At 46.6% G+C, this 14887-nt stretch overlaps 1 protein-coding gene across 1 annotated transcript in view; it reads left to right on the top strand.

The window, feature by feature from the left end:
* The first annotated feature begins 1884 nt into the window (after positions 1 to 1884).
* TGFA (transforming growth factor alpha) overlaps positions 1885 to 14887 on the top strand; it is a 39234-nt gene continuing 26231 nt past the window's right edge. The window contains exon 1 of the mRNA XM_007432087.4: positions 1885 to 2123. Coding sequence (XP_007432149.1) covers positions 2090 to 2123 — 34 coding nt within the window. The 5' untranslated portion in view covers positions 1885 to 2089. The remainder of the gene's footprint in view (positions 2124 to 14887) is intronic.

Genomic DNA, 14887 nt, shown 5'->3' on the forward strand with positions numbered 1-14887 from the left:
ACATCATCAATATTGTGTGAACTCAGTCCCCTGGGGTTTTCTGAATAAACCATGGTTAAACAATGGCTTAATGTGAACAAGGCCACTAAGTAAACTCTTCTATTTACTTAAGTGAGGTGGTGATATTAGAAATGGTGAACAAAATAGACAACAAGACTGAAGATTGATAATACAGATGTAATTGTTCTTAAAGAAATACCTATTAGAATGTTGTGTAAGAGAAAAGAGTATTCTTTTTTTATTGATAGATTAAAATATAAAAAGATTCCATTTCGATGGGATAAATTGGAAGGTGTGACTTTTACTTTTAAACAGCAGAGGTTTCGATTTAATTCCAGAAGCTGAGGAATTTAAAGAGGAATTGGAAGAGTTTCAAATGGAGATCTCAGATGAAACTATACAAAACATTCAGCAGGTGCAACAGGAAACTGACAGGTATGATACTGAACCAGGTGCTACAGGTATCGATTTTTCTAAATTTTTGACTTGATTATGGATTACAAATATGAAATATGGAATATGAATGGAGCAAATGCTTCTCAAAAGAGAAAAAAATCATTATTTGACAAAAATTAAAATAAGATATAATTTGCCTACAAGACACACACATTAGAAAAAAGGGCATAAAATATTTATGTTTTATAACAATTTGGGTGAAGAATTTATTTCAGCAGGAACTAAAAAAATGGAGTTGTTTTGTATATGAATCCCCACCTAAAACAGAACTTGTATTGACTGATGAGCGTGGTAGTTTTGTTGGGGTGGAAGTTAATTTGCATGGGATTAAGATTCTGATATTGGGAATTTATGCCCCAAATGAGGATAAAGCACTGTTCTATAAAGGACTTATGGAGAGACTAATGGGTTTCTCTTATGAAAATTGGTGTTCAATGGGGAATTGGAATGGAGGTCTCCCACAATGGTAAGAACTTCTGAGAAAAATATTAAAATCATTCAAGGCAAATTACCAAAAGTTTTCTTTGATTGGATGGACAATTTAGGGCTGGTTGATATATGGAGACAGAAAAATGACAGTCCAAGAAAGTACACCTCCTTTTCTGAAAGGCATAGATCTTTTTCAGGAATAGACATATTGGATTTTGAAGAATTTGGTTACGAAGGTTTCTACAGTACAGATACTACCAAAGACTTTGTCGGATCATAATCCTGTGAGTTTGGCTATAAAAGGAAATCCAGTTCTTTGACTAAATGAAATGTTGTTACAGAAAGAAGCAATAGTGGAGGACTGTAAAAAGAAATAAAAAGAATCTTTTGAAAATAATTTAAACAAAGGTACTACTGAGTTAAGAGTGGTTTGGGACGCAAGCAAAGCTTTCTTTTATCAGAGGCTATTTCATACAACGTAATAGTGAACTTAAAAAGAAGAGGCAAGAGACAACACAAGCTATTTTGGATGACATAAAAAGAAAGGAAGAAGCATTAAAGGAACTTCCAGAGAAGAGAAGCAGTTCTCAACAAATTAAGCGTTTACAACGGCAGTCGTCCGCGTTAGCCGTAAGAGAAACGGAAATAAAAATGATCCCTGCAAAGCAGGAAAAAAAGCGCCCGGCGTGTAGGGCGGCCCCGCCGCTCGGCAGGAGACCCGCGCCGGCGCGTTCCGACGTGCGGGGAAACTTCTGCCGCTGCGGCCGCGCACGTGTCTGCCAGCCGGCAGCTCGGAGCGGAGCTGGGCGCGCCGCCTAGCGCTCCCGCGGCGCCTCTGCGGCCGCCCGGCCTCCCCGGAGCGCCAGCCAACCAGCCGGGGGGGCGTGGGAGGAAAGAGGCAGGCGCGGCGGGGCTCGGCTCGGCTCGGCTCGGCCACTCCGGACCGCGCCACGCACCTGGAGCCAGCTGGCCGGCCGCGCGGAGCGGAGCGGAGCGGAGCGGAGAGCGGAGCAGCAGCAGCGCCGCCGCCGCAGAGCCCGCCCCGGGCGCCGGCGCGCAGGTGGAGCCCGAGCCGCGCGGGGAAGCATCGCTCTCGGCGCCGCGGCATGCTGGGCGGCGCAGCCGGCCAAGCGCTGCAAAGGTGAGCGCGCCCTCCGGACCGGCCCGCAGCGCCGCCCGCCCGTCCGCCCGCCGGCGGGGCAACATGGCCAGCGCCGAGGTCGCCCTGCTCACGCTCGGTAAGTGCGCCCGCCCGCCCGGTCCGGAGAGGAGCGGCCGGCGGGAGCCTCGGCGAAGTTCCCCGGGAGTCGCCGCCGCCGCCGCCGGCCGCGCAGCCAGCCTCCCGCTCCCGTCGGTCCCTGCTCGGGCCGGGGCTGACCGGCCGGGGCTGCGGGGCGGGCGGGTCCTGAGCCTGCCCGAGCGGTCAGCCGCCTCGCTCCTGCCCCGCGCCGAGACCCGGGAGAGAGCCGGCTGGTCGGCGCGGCCGGAGCAGCCAGGCGGGGGGAAGAAGAGCTGGGGAGACCTGCCGGGACCCACGGACGGGGAGCAGGCTGAGAAACCTCCTCCTTAATGAGGACTGCCTGCTTTTCTGTAAAGAAAGGGAATGCCGCGTTAAAAGCCATCCCAGCCTTCTGCAACCTGGAGCCCTCCGTAGCCAACCGGAATTCTGGGAATTGTGGGCACCAAGTTGGCTTCTAGGTGAATTATAACTATTTACCTTTCGTTTCGGTCTGTTTGTGCTTCCTGTCCTTTGTTCCTCTGTGCGTTCGTTCGTGTGTGTTTTCTCCCTGCGGATCCTCCTTTCATTGAACCATTTGAAACTGGAGTGTGTTTTGACCCTGATGATCCTCTGATTGTCTCCTAGTAATCTTTTTTTTCCCTTTAAAAAGAAAAGGCAAATATTTTCTAGGGTGACTTTGCAAGCCAGGGAGTGTTCCTTTTTTAATTGCCTAGCATTGCTACAATACAATCTAGATTGTTTTTGTCCAGGCTAATTATTATTTTTTAAATGTGAGATAGCTAGATAATTACAGAGGTACTATTTTGGGAAATTTGACAGATAATTGAGAGCTCCTCACTCCACTCTTTAAAAAGCAATACTTGCTTTCAGGGGTGAGTTTTTGAGGGCAAAACTCTGGCATGGAGGGAAGATGGCTTCAGAAGTTACAGTTGGAACCCCCAGTATCCCAGTCGACAAGCGTGCCGGCCGTCTCTGTCCCTAAAATCCTCTTGCACAGTTGGCACGTGCTTTCAAGGCTTACGCCTGGCAATGTTGTCCAGGTCAACCGCATCTCTGGGGCACCCATAATACGCTCCAGCTGGGCAGCTGGGAAGCACGAGGTTTCAAAAACAACCCAGACTGCATTGGAAAATTTTTCTGAGCAGAAAATCTGAACACACTGTCTACCTTCAGGGACTCTGGATGGTCGGGGACCCTGTGCCTCCACTTGCGCCGGCTGGAAATTCTGGGCATTACGATCCCAACTGAGTTTGAGAGCACCAGGTTGGGGGAGGGCTTCTGGATTATGGGCTTGGCTCTGGTGGAGCTCCAGAAAGTGCCCTGACTGTTTCTTGATAGCTCTGTTCTGGGCACACTGTTCTTTCAGGGTTTGGGTTTGGGTTTTTTTTACATTTTTGTGTCAAGAAACTCTAGGACTTCCTTGCTTACAATTTGGAAACTTCTCCCTTAACGAGCTTTCAACAAAAATAGATTTGCACTGAGTCACTGAAATGATGCCATTCTTGCACATGACATAGGAGAGTAATGTAATTCAGAAATTCCTGCTCCTGGCCCCAAGGCACCCTCATTAAGCATCCCTAATGCAGATTTATCAGCCTGCTTGCTTCCTAAGTGCCTGGAATTAGTGGGAACTACTTTTGAGTAAACACATTTCAGGTCTAGCTGCAAAATTACAGGCTTGAGAAGGCTGCTTTGTTTACTTACCCTGAGCATGGCTGCGCATGGACGGAGCACAGCTCTCAGACAAGAATTGGGGAGCGTGGTAACGCTGAAGAGCCCAGCCCCTGTGAGAATGCCTTCTGCCCATGTCCCCCCAGCAAGCAAGCTGCTTGTGAACGTCCACGCATTTTGAGAGAGCTGTCTGAGGAAGCCAGGCCGCTCTGAGGAAGCCAGGCCGTTGTCTTCCAGAGGAGGTTGATGTGTTTGGAGCAGTGCTAATCTTGATTAAAATGAAGCTGGTCTAGCTCTGGAATTCAGGAATGTTTGGGTGCCAGAGTAGTTTTCAGATGTACGTATAGACCAGCTCCAAGTTGGCCCATCGCTGGGTCTCGTGCTTTGGACCTGAGACAAGGTTCACTTGGGATTCTTCAAACATTTCACGTATTTGAAAACTAATATTTCCAGAGAGTGTCAGTATATTCTGTGGGAAGAACTGCAAGTACTTTGAACACCATTGTCCCCCTGAGCAGATAACCACCTGTTACAATAGATTAAGTCACATGTCTTTACTGTTTGGGTGTAATTCTTAGGTGGTGCGATTATCAAGTGCGTGTTTTTCTCAAGTTAGAATTGCTAAATAGTTTCATAAAGAGGATGCACCTTAAGTAGAGGGAGCAAGGCATTCATCTAATATTACAGGGCCAGTTCTGGAAATAGGTTACCTGCTTGCGTCCTGAAAATGCCTTGGGTGAGCAAGAAGCTGGATGATAGCCAAGGAGGGCCTCCCTTTCGGCCACCAGAGCATCCTGGGTCATCAGCGCAGCCACAGGGTCAGAGTGCCAAAAGCTTGGTACGTGGCCTCTTTGTACTGCCTCAAAGTGGGGAGGGGGTCCAAAAAGTGAGGATGGTCATGCTGCACACATGATGCCTGTAAAAAAGGGGTGGGGTTTCAGTTGCACAGTTGTGGACACCATCTTGACTTTTTTGACTCTCCCTGCAGATGCCTTGCCTAGAAGGTATTGTACTTTGAAATGGCCTCTTGTATGTGTGCATTGATAATACAAGTGGGATTAGCAACCATTCCTAAGATTTTCAGGGTTTGCCTATGGTACATATGTTTTTCAAAACCTATTGGGGGGCCCTTGCATGGCAGCAGTTTTCTTACTAGCTAGGTTTACACAGCAAGCTTAACTTGGTTATTGAGTTAACCCAGCTCCTGGATCAGCCCAGCATGTGGGAGCATGGACTAACAAACAGTTTGGGTCCACCCCACAATCTCAGCCACAAGGAAAACTAACCAAGCCTGGGATGATGTGGAACGGCTTGAACCAGGCAGGTGTGGCCAAACCCGACTTCCTCTGATGTCTGTGTTAAAAACATCTGCTTTGCTCTGTTCACACGTATGTGTGTTTTGGTGCACAAAGGAAAGATCTTGGTATGTCCCAGAACACCCTTGTTCTGGCTGGTGTTTTTTATGTTGGAGAGAAAAAGGAAGTGAGCAAGTCCACCCAAACAAATGTATTGATCGGCAATTAATACTGTCAATTTTTACGCCTCCTTTACTGAGACTGTTGAGGCTATGAATAACTTTCAGACACAGCTGCTCAGGGGAAACCATCTTTTCCCTGCTTCTTCTGTTGGGGCCATGTGCTTAAATTGTTTCTAGCAAAACACAAATTTTGATCAGAACATAGACATAAGCTGTTTCACTCCTTGATGATTTTTCCTGGTAAAACCGATTTTAAAAGGTCACAATGCTATGTTACTTTGAATTAAAAGTTATGCTTGTTGGCCAATAACCCTGGGAGAGAGTCACCTGAACAACAGCCATTTCCTAAAAAGAGACACCTCAGGGTCTAAGTTGAAAGAACCTCCCCGGCAGATCAATAACATGACAGTCTCTGACCCGTGATTTGCAAAAGGAAAATGGGCCATTGGGGGGGGAAAAGCCAATTCAGGCAGGGTCTAGAGTTATGGTAATTCCTCCTGTTGTTTGGTGTTATCACCTTCGTTTTCATAACCTTTTTTCCATGTCAGTTTGCTGGGCCTCCTAGAATGAGAGTGGGCAACCTTTTGAGGTAGCCCACTATGTATTTATTTATTTATTCGTGGTTATCAAAAGAGGAAGGGCTGACATTTTGGTCCGCTTTGGGGAGATGGTTGAACGTCAAGTTAGATATATTAGATCTACCCAAAGAGACTCAACATACTTTTAGGGATTATTTTATGAAAAAGGACACTGTAGAAAATTGTAGTTGGCTGCCCAGTGTCAGCCCTGTGGTTTGGCTGTGGTTCTGGAGATTGCTGTAGTGCAGTGTTGTCCAAACTTGGCCACTTTAAGATGAATGGACTTCAACTCCCAGAGTTCCCCAGCCAGCCATGCTGGCTGGGGAATTCTGGGAGTTGAAGTCCACTCATCTTAAAGTGGCCAAGTTTGGACAACACTGCTGTAGTGGGTTTCAGGAGCCATGAGAAACTCTGAGTTGTCCTGCCTTCTCTTACGTCCATTTCTGCTCACCTCCTGTAGATTTCCAAAACCTGAGATCTTTAGCCAGAGATGGAGTGAAAGCAAAGCATGAGCTTTGCTGCTGACCAGGAGGCTTTGCTTCTTCATCGTTGTCTTTTGTTTTCTTTCTGAGATCCTCTTTAAATACCTGGCATTTCTCAAATAATTTCTTTCTCTATTTTCCCCCAAATGGGTCTATTTCTATAACTCCCCTCTCTCTTCTCTTGATGGTAACCAGTTTCTTTATCACTTTGAGGAGAGTGAGACAGGAATGAAGCCCCAATGGGTGGGGTGTTGACCGTGTTGAGTTACTTCCCCCTAGCCCATATCCATCAAGCAGGACATCTTGCTGAAAAGAAGGGTTGTATCCTAATTTGGTCTGGTTGCTGCCTTTTAAGCTTAGGCACAACTCTTACTTTACACATCAGATGTAGTGGCAGCTTGCTGTTCCTGAGAGTATTGAGTAAACTTGCAAAGAGCAGGGACTTTTGCTTATCAGCCTCTGCAGGGTGCTGGTTCTGTGGATTCCTCGTACAAGCATATTTGTGGATTTTACCACTGTGATGTTTTACTCAGGAGTTGTCTGGCTTCTCATAGCAAGCCAGAATGAAAGGTTGATGTTCAGGACCTTTGCTTGACAATTACTCAGGCAGTAGCCTTTATGTACACCACAGATAGAGTCAGAGTGATCAGAAGGTACCTTAGAGACCACTTGGTCCTGCCCCCTGCTCAGTGCAGGATCCACTTGAGCATCTTTGACAGATGAACCTGGAGAGTCTGTTTGAAAACCTGTAGCAAAGGAGGCCTCACTAGTTCATATGGCGGACTGTTCCACTGGCTGACAGTTTGTCCAGTCGGGAGGTTCCTACTGGCCTCTAGCCTGGACCTTCTTCCTGGTTGTTTTAACCCTTGGTCCTGCTCCTGTCCTCTGGAACAATAGCAAATAAGCACACACTCCCTTCTGTGTGATGACTGTTCACACATTTCAAGAGTGCTATAATCTCCCTTGCTCATTTTAAAGGCCAAGTAGAGAGATCTGCATTGGAAGCAGTTGCCCATTGTACAGTTAGAGTCCGCTTTTGCAACATTCTTCAACCTCAGCAATTCTAGGAGGTGTGAACTTCAGTTCTCAGAATTTGGAGAGCTGAAGTCCACACATCTTAGAATTGCTGAGGTTGAGGAACGCTGCTCTGCTGAACACAGAACTGTGGAATGAATGAGCAAAACTGATGACCTCCTTCTATTGGCTTGTGAAATTTGGGGTCTAGTGTACAGTGGGTCCCTCTCTCACATCCCTCTAGTTCTCAGTGGGGCTGTGCCAGGCTTCAGTCTGATCTCCCCAAAAGGCTTCACTGCATGCAGGAGCAGGAAGGTGGCACCTGCTGCAACACACCTCCTGGCATGGCACACCAGCCACGGGGGCAGCAAGACCATCCTAGGAAAAGCCACAGCTGCTTTAAGGTATTGCAGCTGGTGGAAGTGTGCTTTCTAGAGGTACAAGAGCTGCTCAGTGCATGTTGATCTCGACAGCCTTTTAACAAGGCGAGATGATTGCATAGGTAACTCCCTGCCAGAGTCCAGCAGTGTTTTTATAGGTGCTGTTGAAGTTATCTGTGTCCAGAGCTCTATCGCAGAACTATTCACTGTTGTGCAATCCTCCTGTACAATCGATACCTGAGATAGCACCTGGGTTTAGGTTTCTGGTCCCTGGACTTCCAAAGACGATTTTCTCTTCTGCTGGTGGACTCTTCTGTGCTACAAACTCTACTTTCAAGCAACCAGCTGGAGTTCTCTCCAAAATGTTGGCCCAGTCTTTGAGAAGACGATTCAGAGTGGTACAGGAATTAGGAAATTGAAGAGACAGATGGAGAACCCCTGGTTATGGGGACCCAAAGAAGAGATTAAAGGGGTAGAGTATAGATGCAAAGTTGATGATTCTGTTTGAGAACCACAGGAACAAAGAGTCTTGGAGAAGTACTATTTGGAATTGGTTACATCCTCTTAATCTGATTTAGTTGAGCAGGCTTGAAAGTATCGTGACTACTGTTTAAGTCTGAGTAATTTCGTGTTTGCAGCCATATACTAAGAAATTCAAGGCAATGCCTCTGACTTCTAACTGCCACCAGCAAAGTCACAGTAAACCTGTAGGATGGATCCATGCAGCGTCTGAAATTGCTTTCTGGTCCTCTGGACTAAACAGGAGGGTAAGTCTTTTTCTGCCAAGCAGGGGACAGCCACACTGGTGCTCAAGGATGTTCCAGTTGTGTTTCCAAGGGCCAACCTTCTTGACAGCTGTGCTGCGGTGGTGAAGAACCATTTTTGTGTAGCCTCAGTGGGTGATGACACAAATTGTTGGGATGTGGGGACTCACGGGGGAGAGAGCCGTCAGCTGTTCAGGGGGTTCAAGCAGGGCACTTGATAAGGAGGGACAGGCTGAATCTCATCCTCTGACACCAGAATGGGCAAGACGAAACTGGAGCAACCTGTAGCAATGGGGCTGGACTTATTTTTAATTTTTTTTAAGGAACTTCCTTAATCTGTGTTAGAATGGAATATTTTGAAGAACAAGGGAAGAGTCATTTTTCTCCCCCGCCCCTCAAGTTTGCAAGGAACTTGAACGCAGCTTGTTGCTTTTCAACAGAGGAATAATTCCTGATTTCAGCTATGAGGAAATGTTGTAGCTGAAAAACATGTTGCGAGAATCCTGCCTTTTCCTCTGGCTCACTTTTTGCTGTTCCCAGGAGACCTGGAATGAACTACTCCGCCCTTTGCTGGCAGATTCTTTTGTGCCACCGAAACTGGCTGGTTTCTCTTGCTGAGTAAAAATGTTCTCCAGGGTTTGGATGCCGAGGGCCGGGGGAGAGCACGGAGGCAGAAGGCACGCGGCCAGCAGCTCCCCTGGACCCCTCTTTCCTATCAGCCATGCTGGTGGAGGGCAGGGGATAATGGGACCCACAATTAGGGGAGGGGGGATAACTGACATCACTCTGCCTTGTCCTGAGAATACCTTGTTTTAGACATTGTAAAGGCATCTCTTTTGCCCCCTCTTTTGGGAAATAAGGCAAAACAAAAACATTGTCTTCAGAAATGAGTAACTTGGGCGCCAAATGTTGTGCATGCTTCCTGAGGATCTTCCGGAGGTTCCCATCCCTGCTTTAGAAGGGGCAAATTAGAGTGGCTTGCCTTGACTAGCTGCAGGTAACATATTAAGCCTTCTGCCCCTCAGTTTCATGGCAATATTGCCAGTCAGAAAGAAATGCCACCAGTAACCCAAAGAGGGTGAACCGAGGAACAACCTTGCTTAAAATTCCCTTTCTACCCGTCTCAGTGGTCTATTGATCCCTCGGCAGTCAGAGTAATACAGACCGACCCTCCTTCCCTCCCTCCCTTCCCCTTTATCCATCCATCCATCCATCTCTCTCAGAATTCATTTCCCCTCATTTTACCCTCCCCCCCAGTAATCTGTGGGTAGAGATTGAGCCCAAAGTCTCTCTAGAGTTCTGTGGACAAGCTGGTGTTCAGTGTGGATCTTCTAGGTAGTCCCACCTTCACGCTGGTTCTTGGTGTTTCTAACATCGAGTTGGAGAACTACTTTTATCCTTGACCCAAACACGTGCGCTGGACTGGGAGCATCTGGGCTCAAGTACAGTTGTTTGGCTTGAAGAAAACCCAAGTGTGTGACCTAGAAGTGCCCTCAGAACCTTTTGAGGAAGTGTTCATTATGTATTAACTGCCTTCAAATATTTGGGTAGCTGTCAGCACCAGCGCCAGATGAAATTGGTTTTGTGTATTTCCAGATCTTATCCTTTGAAGCAGTGGCCTAGTATTACAAGGCAGGGAATTTTAATGGAAAAAGAGAAAAAACTGGCCCAGAAACTCGATGGCCATATATCAGGCGTGCTTTGTGGTGGATTTCCTGAGATGGCAGTAAGGTTGGGTAGCAGGTCCTTTTTCCATTTTTCTCTTTCCCCTCCTGCCTTCCAACACAGTGCTTAGTACTGCTTGCTCTTACTCAGAGCTTGTGGGCTTCCAGTATTCCCAGCACTGTCCCATCACCTTAACTGGTGACTAGGGATTAGCACTTAACAGTTTCAGCCTGTCCTGTGTTTTGCAGCCCTTTGAATCAGGAGCCATGCCTCACCAAATGGATGGAGCCAAGCCAAAACTGTGCTTGATTTAGGATTTAATTTAAATTCAAACTTAGTTTCACTTGACATAATGTGATTATTCCCCATGTGTTTAATAAGTTTCCCCTCATCTTATTGGCACAACTTGTGGAAGGCCCTTGGGCTACATCCCACGTTTTGTAGGGAAAATGTGGCCCCAGAGCCTAAGTGTCATGCCCTCTAATGTAAGCGATGCAAGAAAGGAGGCCTGTTGTTAGCAGAAGAGCAATAAATATAGCTTTGGAAGAGGTAGCTGTTTGCTTTTGGGTTTGGTGCCTTTTGGTGCCTTCCTTCTGAACTCCTGGCAATTGCCTGGCCAAATCTCTGCAGTTTTCTAGGCAGCATTTTTGGAAGTGGTTCGCCTTGTCCGCCTCCTTCCTAGGGCTGAGAGGGAGGGGCTGGCCCAAGGTCACCCCACTGGTTTCATGCCCAAGGTGGGACTAAAACTCGCAATCTCCCTGGTCCTGATCCAGGACCTTAAGCATTAGATCAAACTGGTTCTCTTCCCCAGTCTGGAGAATCTGAAAATGTGAAGGCCAAAGACAGTGTGGTCAAAAAAGCTATGTTGGCTTGTGAGTAGTGTATTTCTGGGAGGGACTGAATTGAGGTTGGTTGATGTTGTTGATAATCTTCGCTCTTTCCTTCCCTTCCCCTCTTCCAGTCTCACAGGCATAGGGAGCTTCGCTCACACCTTATCACTGGTTCATAAATGTTTTAATGTAAAAATTACCTTGTGGGGTTAAATCATCAATTTGACATTCAGTTTCTCATCCTAGCCAGCTATGTTTGGTGAACACCTGACCTGTTTGTTTCTTGCATGATGATCTGATATGCCAGCTTCCCTAACTCAGTGCCCCTGATTATGACAACTCAAGAAAATATTTCATTTGTGTAGTGAAACATAGTGGAGTATATTCACTTCCTACCATATCTCAAACAAGTATTTTCTGCTGAAAGGGTTGGAATATGCCAAGCTTGTGCTGGTCCCTTTCAAACAATCCAGTCCCTTTGTCAAAGTTGCCACCTGATTAGAAGAAGCACAGGGAGTCTGAAGCTTTAGGGCAGGAACAGAGAATCCCCATTGCATAAAAAAAGATGGAGTGTAAAGGAATCAGTTTTTTAATTGTTTTACCATAGTTGTATAGTGATAGTGGTGCTGTTGTCACCTGTAGGTAAACACCACCAAGACCATTATTGCTAAGCTCTTTGATCTTCCTTAATCTGGCATCCTGCAATGCAGCTCCCATTGGCCCTTGCCACATGGTGGAGAATTCTCCAACACACCTGGAGAACTTCCTTATAGAAGACCTCCAAACAGTAAGTTGATCATGGCAATCTGAGATACATCATTTTGTATCTTTATATAATTAGCTGCAACCATACCAGATACGACCATCAGCCCCTCTCCAGGCCAAAAGTGTAGTGTCATTCTATAGTTCTCGAGGAAAAGAGGAACATGTTGTTTTGTCCTTTTCTTATGCAATGTTGGAAGCATAAAAAGAACAAAACTTGAATGTCTAGGGCAAGGGTTGGTAGCATACTCTTTTCTCAAGAAATCTAGAAATGTGTAATCATTTTCCATCTCTGAGCATCTTCTAATATTTATATCAAGAGGAGAGGCTATGCCATGGTTTATGTATCAATGTCCACCATCATATGTGCTTATTATACTTCTTAGAAGGTTTGAAAAATTGTGGTATGTTAGATCATAGTCAATGGCATTTAACAATTTTGCATAGTAAGGACAAAGCATCTCTGCTCCAGACTACTGGATTCTAGTAATCCCTGGGTGGCCTCCTAATCCATCCTTGTTGTAAAATAGGTCACAAACTGTTAACCATTCAATCAAAATGTCTCGCCCTTGGTGAGAGTGGTGAGGCAGATGTGGCCTTCTGGGGTCTCTGAAACTAAACATGATGGGTGATCTCCAGTATGGAATTATGCATTTTTACCCTCCATGTGACTAAGGAGTAGATTGTGTATGAAAAATAATACAATACAACTGCACCATGTTCTGTATCATGGGGGTATTTGTACATCTTACACAGGTTGGAGGAGATTGTATATCTTACCCAGGTTGCTTTTCCTGCTGCAGAACTGTTAAAAATTGAGAGGTGCTGGTGTGACAGATGGGAGCCCTCATCCCTCCAACACACTGAGGCAGAAAAAGCTGCCTTCTCTGCTACTTATCTAGGAGGAAGACGCATTGCTACCCTCTGCAAGGCAAATCAGTCTTAGCTTGAAAAGTCAGCTTGTTTCATGGCTGAATAAGGAAACGCTCCTTCCACGCTGCTCTGCTTCTCTTGTGATTGGGCTTCCTGTCCTCATTAGACCTGCTTTGAATTATGTTCTCCAGTGGGTGGTACGTTGGACGGAGGCACTTCCTTAATCAGCTGGGGTGCCAATTTGCTCTCTGCCGCTGGTCATCTGGGAGCAGCATCAGCCCTCGGGATGCAGGTGCAGCTGAACTTGTGTGCGGCTTGCAACTCAGTTCTCTCTGCATCTTCCCAGAAGCCCGCAAACACAACATGGGTGTGCAGGTCCACAGTTCTCAGTGTGGAGGTGTTGGCTCCTTCCTTGCCATCTTGCTGTGGCTCCTCTGCATAGAATTTAATGGAGGGGAAGGGGTCAAAGTACAGCTTTTTACACCACTGCACTATAGCATGTGCCTCATTCTGCTGCCTTGGCAAAGTTCTTTCAGGCATGTGGCAGAGCTTCCTGCCCACACCCTCATGGAAACATCTTTGCTCCTCTCAAGATGAAAGCATCTGCAGAGAAAGGCAGAACATCTCGGCCTTGGCTTTGGATTTTTTGCACCAATTTCTCTCTCCTCCCCAATGGATTCACGCTGGTTTCTGTCTTGTGGTCTTGTTTGATGGGATGCAATGTAAGGCAGTCTAGGGTCCCAGGCTGACCCTAATGTCACGTGCAGGCCAAGATCTTCCATAAAAGCAAAAGTCTTTCTCAATTCACCAGGCAGCATCTTGTTCAGTCAGCATCTGAAGCTCGGGCACTGAGAGGAGTACAAGGTAAGGATTTTCTCCAGTGGGGGAAATGGCCAGTGCCTGAGAGCTCCATTTGGTCTGCTGAAAGACAGCTTCAGGTTGGTTCCTCTTGGCCTCAGCTGGAGCAGGAATAAATGAGTGGAGCTGCCAAAGGATAATGGCCCTTGAGATCATGGGGGCACAGAGCCAGTTGGGTAGTGGAGAAATGTTTTAAGCTACAAGACCATATTGAACTGGATCTCAAGGCCTCTAACTCAACGCCTGGGTGAGTTAATGTTCAACTGGGCCCAAAAGCTGAGAAGCTTGGTGCCAATCATACAGTATTTTTGTTAGTAATGGTCATTGGCTCCCTATCCTGGCCATGTTACCTTACTAAAGTTGGCACTTTCTTTTCCTTTTTTAATAGTTGGAGTTCAGAGTAGATTTTTGCACACCTGTAAATGGCAAGAGCAAACCAATTTTCAGCAGGGGTGGTTGGAGAATCTCTGGTGACTGCAGAATTGGTCTACATGCAGTCTCAGGGTCTCAGATTGCTCACCTCTGGAAATAAGTCATGACTGAACAAGTTATGAAATACGAACCCACGGGCTTCTGTCTGGTCTATGCCTCTAGTGAAAGGCTGTGGCTGTAACAATATGGAGGTAGGTCTTGTCTCTTGCATTTCCAGGTGAACAAGAGCAGTATAAATTGTGAGAAGAGGAAGTAGATGGAGGTGCCATTAGAAGAGGGAAAGGGAAAGGGAAAGGCTTAAGTCACTGTTGTAGACCAGCAGTCTCAAAGGAAAAGGCTTGGACCGCCTCTCAGCTCCAGGGTTTGGAGACTCCTTTCCAGAGATTCTGTGTCTTCAGTTCCTCCAAAGAGCCGGGTGAAACTTAGTAATTCAGAAGAAAGGGAGCTCATCAGAGCCATGTTTATCTTCTGTATGTATGACCCTCTGGCAGAACTAGAGAGCAGCTTCAGCTTGATTCATGGTGAGCATTATCCCAAAGATGAGGTTGGTGAAATTACTTCTGAAGCTTTCCTGTCATGCCTGGAGATGCTCTTGGCATCTTTCTAGAGCTTTGCTCAGGTTAACCAAGGGCTGCCTTGTAGTCAGTGGGCTGTGAGCCAAGGTTATCCAGGGTGTTGTTTGGAGTTGTTACAGTGATCAGGTTAGTCCTATTTTCCTTCTTTCCACAGCTGAGGAAGTGAGCAAACAAGAGGAGTCTTATATGGGGGAAGAGAACAGTCTCTGTTTCAAGGGATCATAAATCTAGACCTCCCTCCCTCCTCCCCATGCAGGATCAGGCGGTTTTGTGCCAACAGTAGATTGTTTTTTCCCACTCTGGTGCTGAGGCATCACAGTGGAAACCTGGCTACTAGTTACACTTCCCTCATTTTCCCTTCTACGTACCTGAAAGTTAGAAGGACTAGAAACAGCCTCTTG

Source organism: Python bivittatus, unplaced genomic scaffold (assembly GCF_059951505.1).
Source record: "Python bivittatus isolate LINGU-HERP-01145 unplaced genomic scaffold, Pbiv_v1 ctg000680_np1212, whole genome shotgun sequence".
In the NCBI taxonomy this organism is placed as follows: Eukaryota; Metazoa; Chordata; class Lepidosauria; order Squamata; family Pythonidae; genus Python; species Python bivittatus.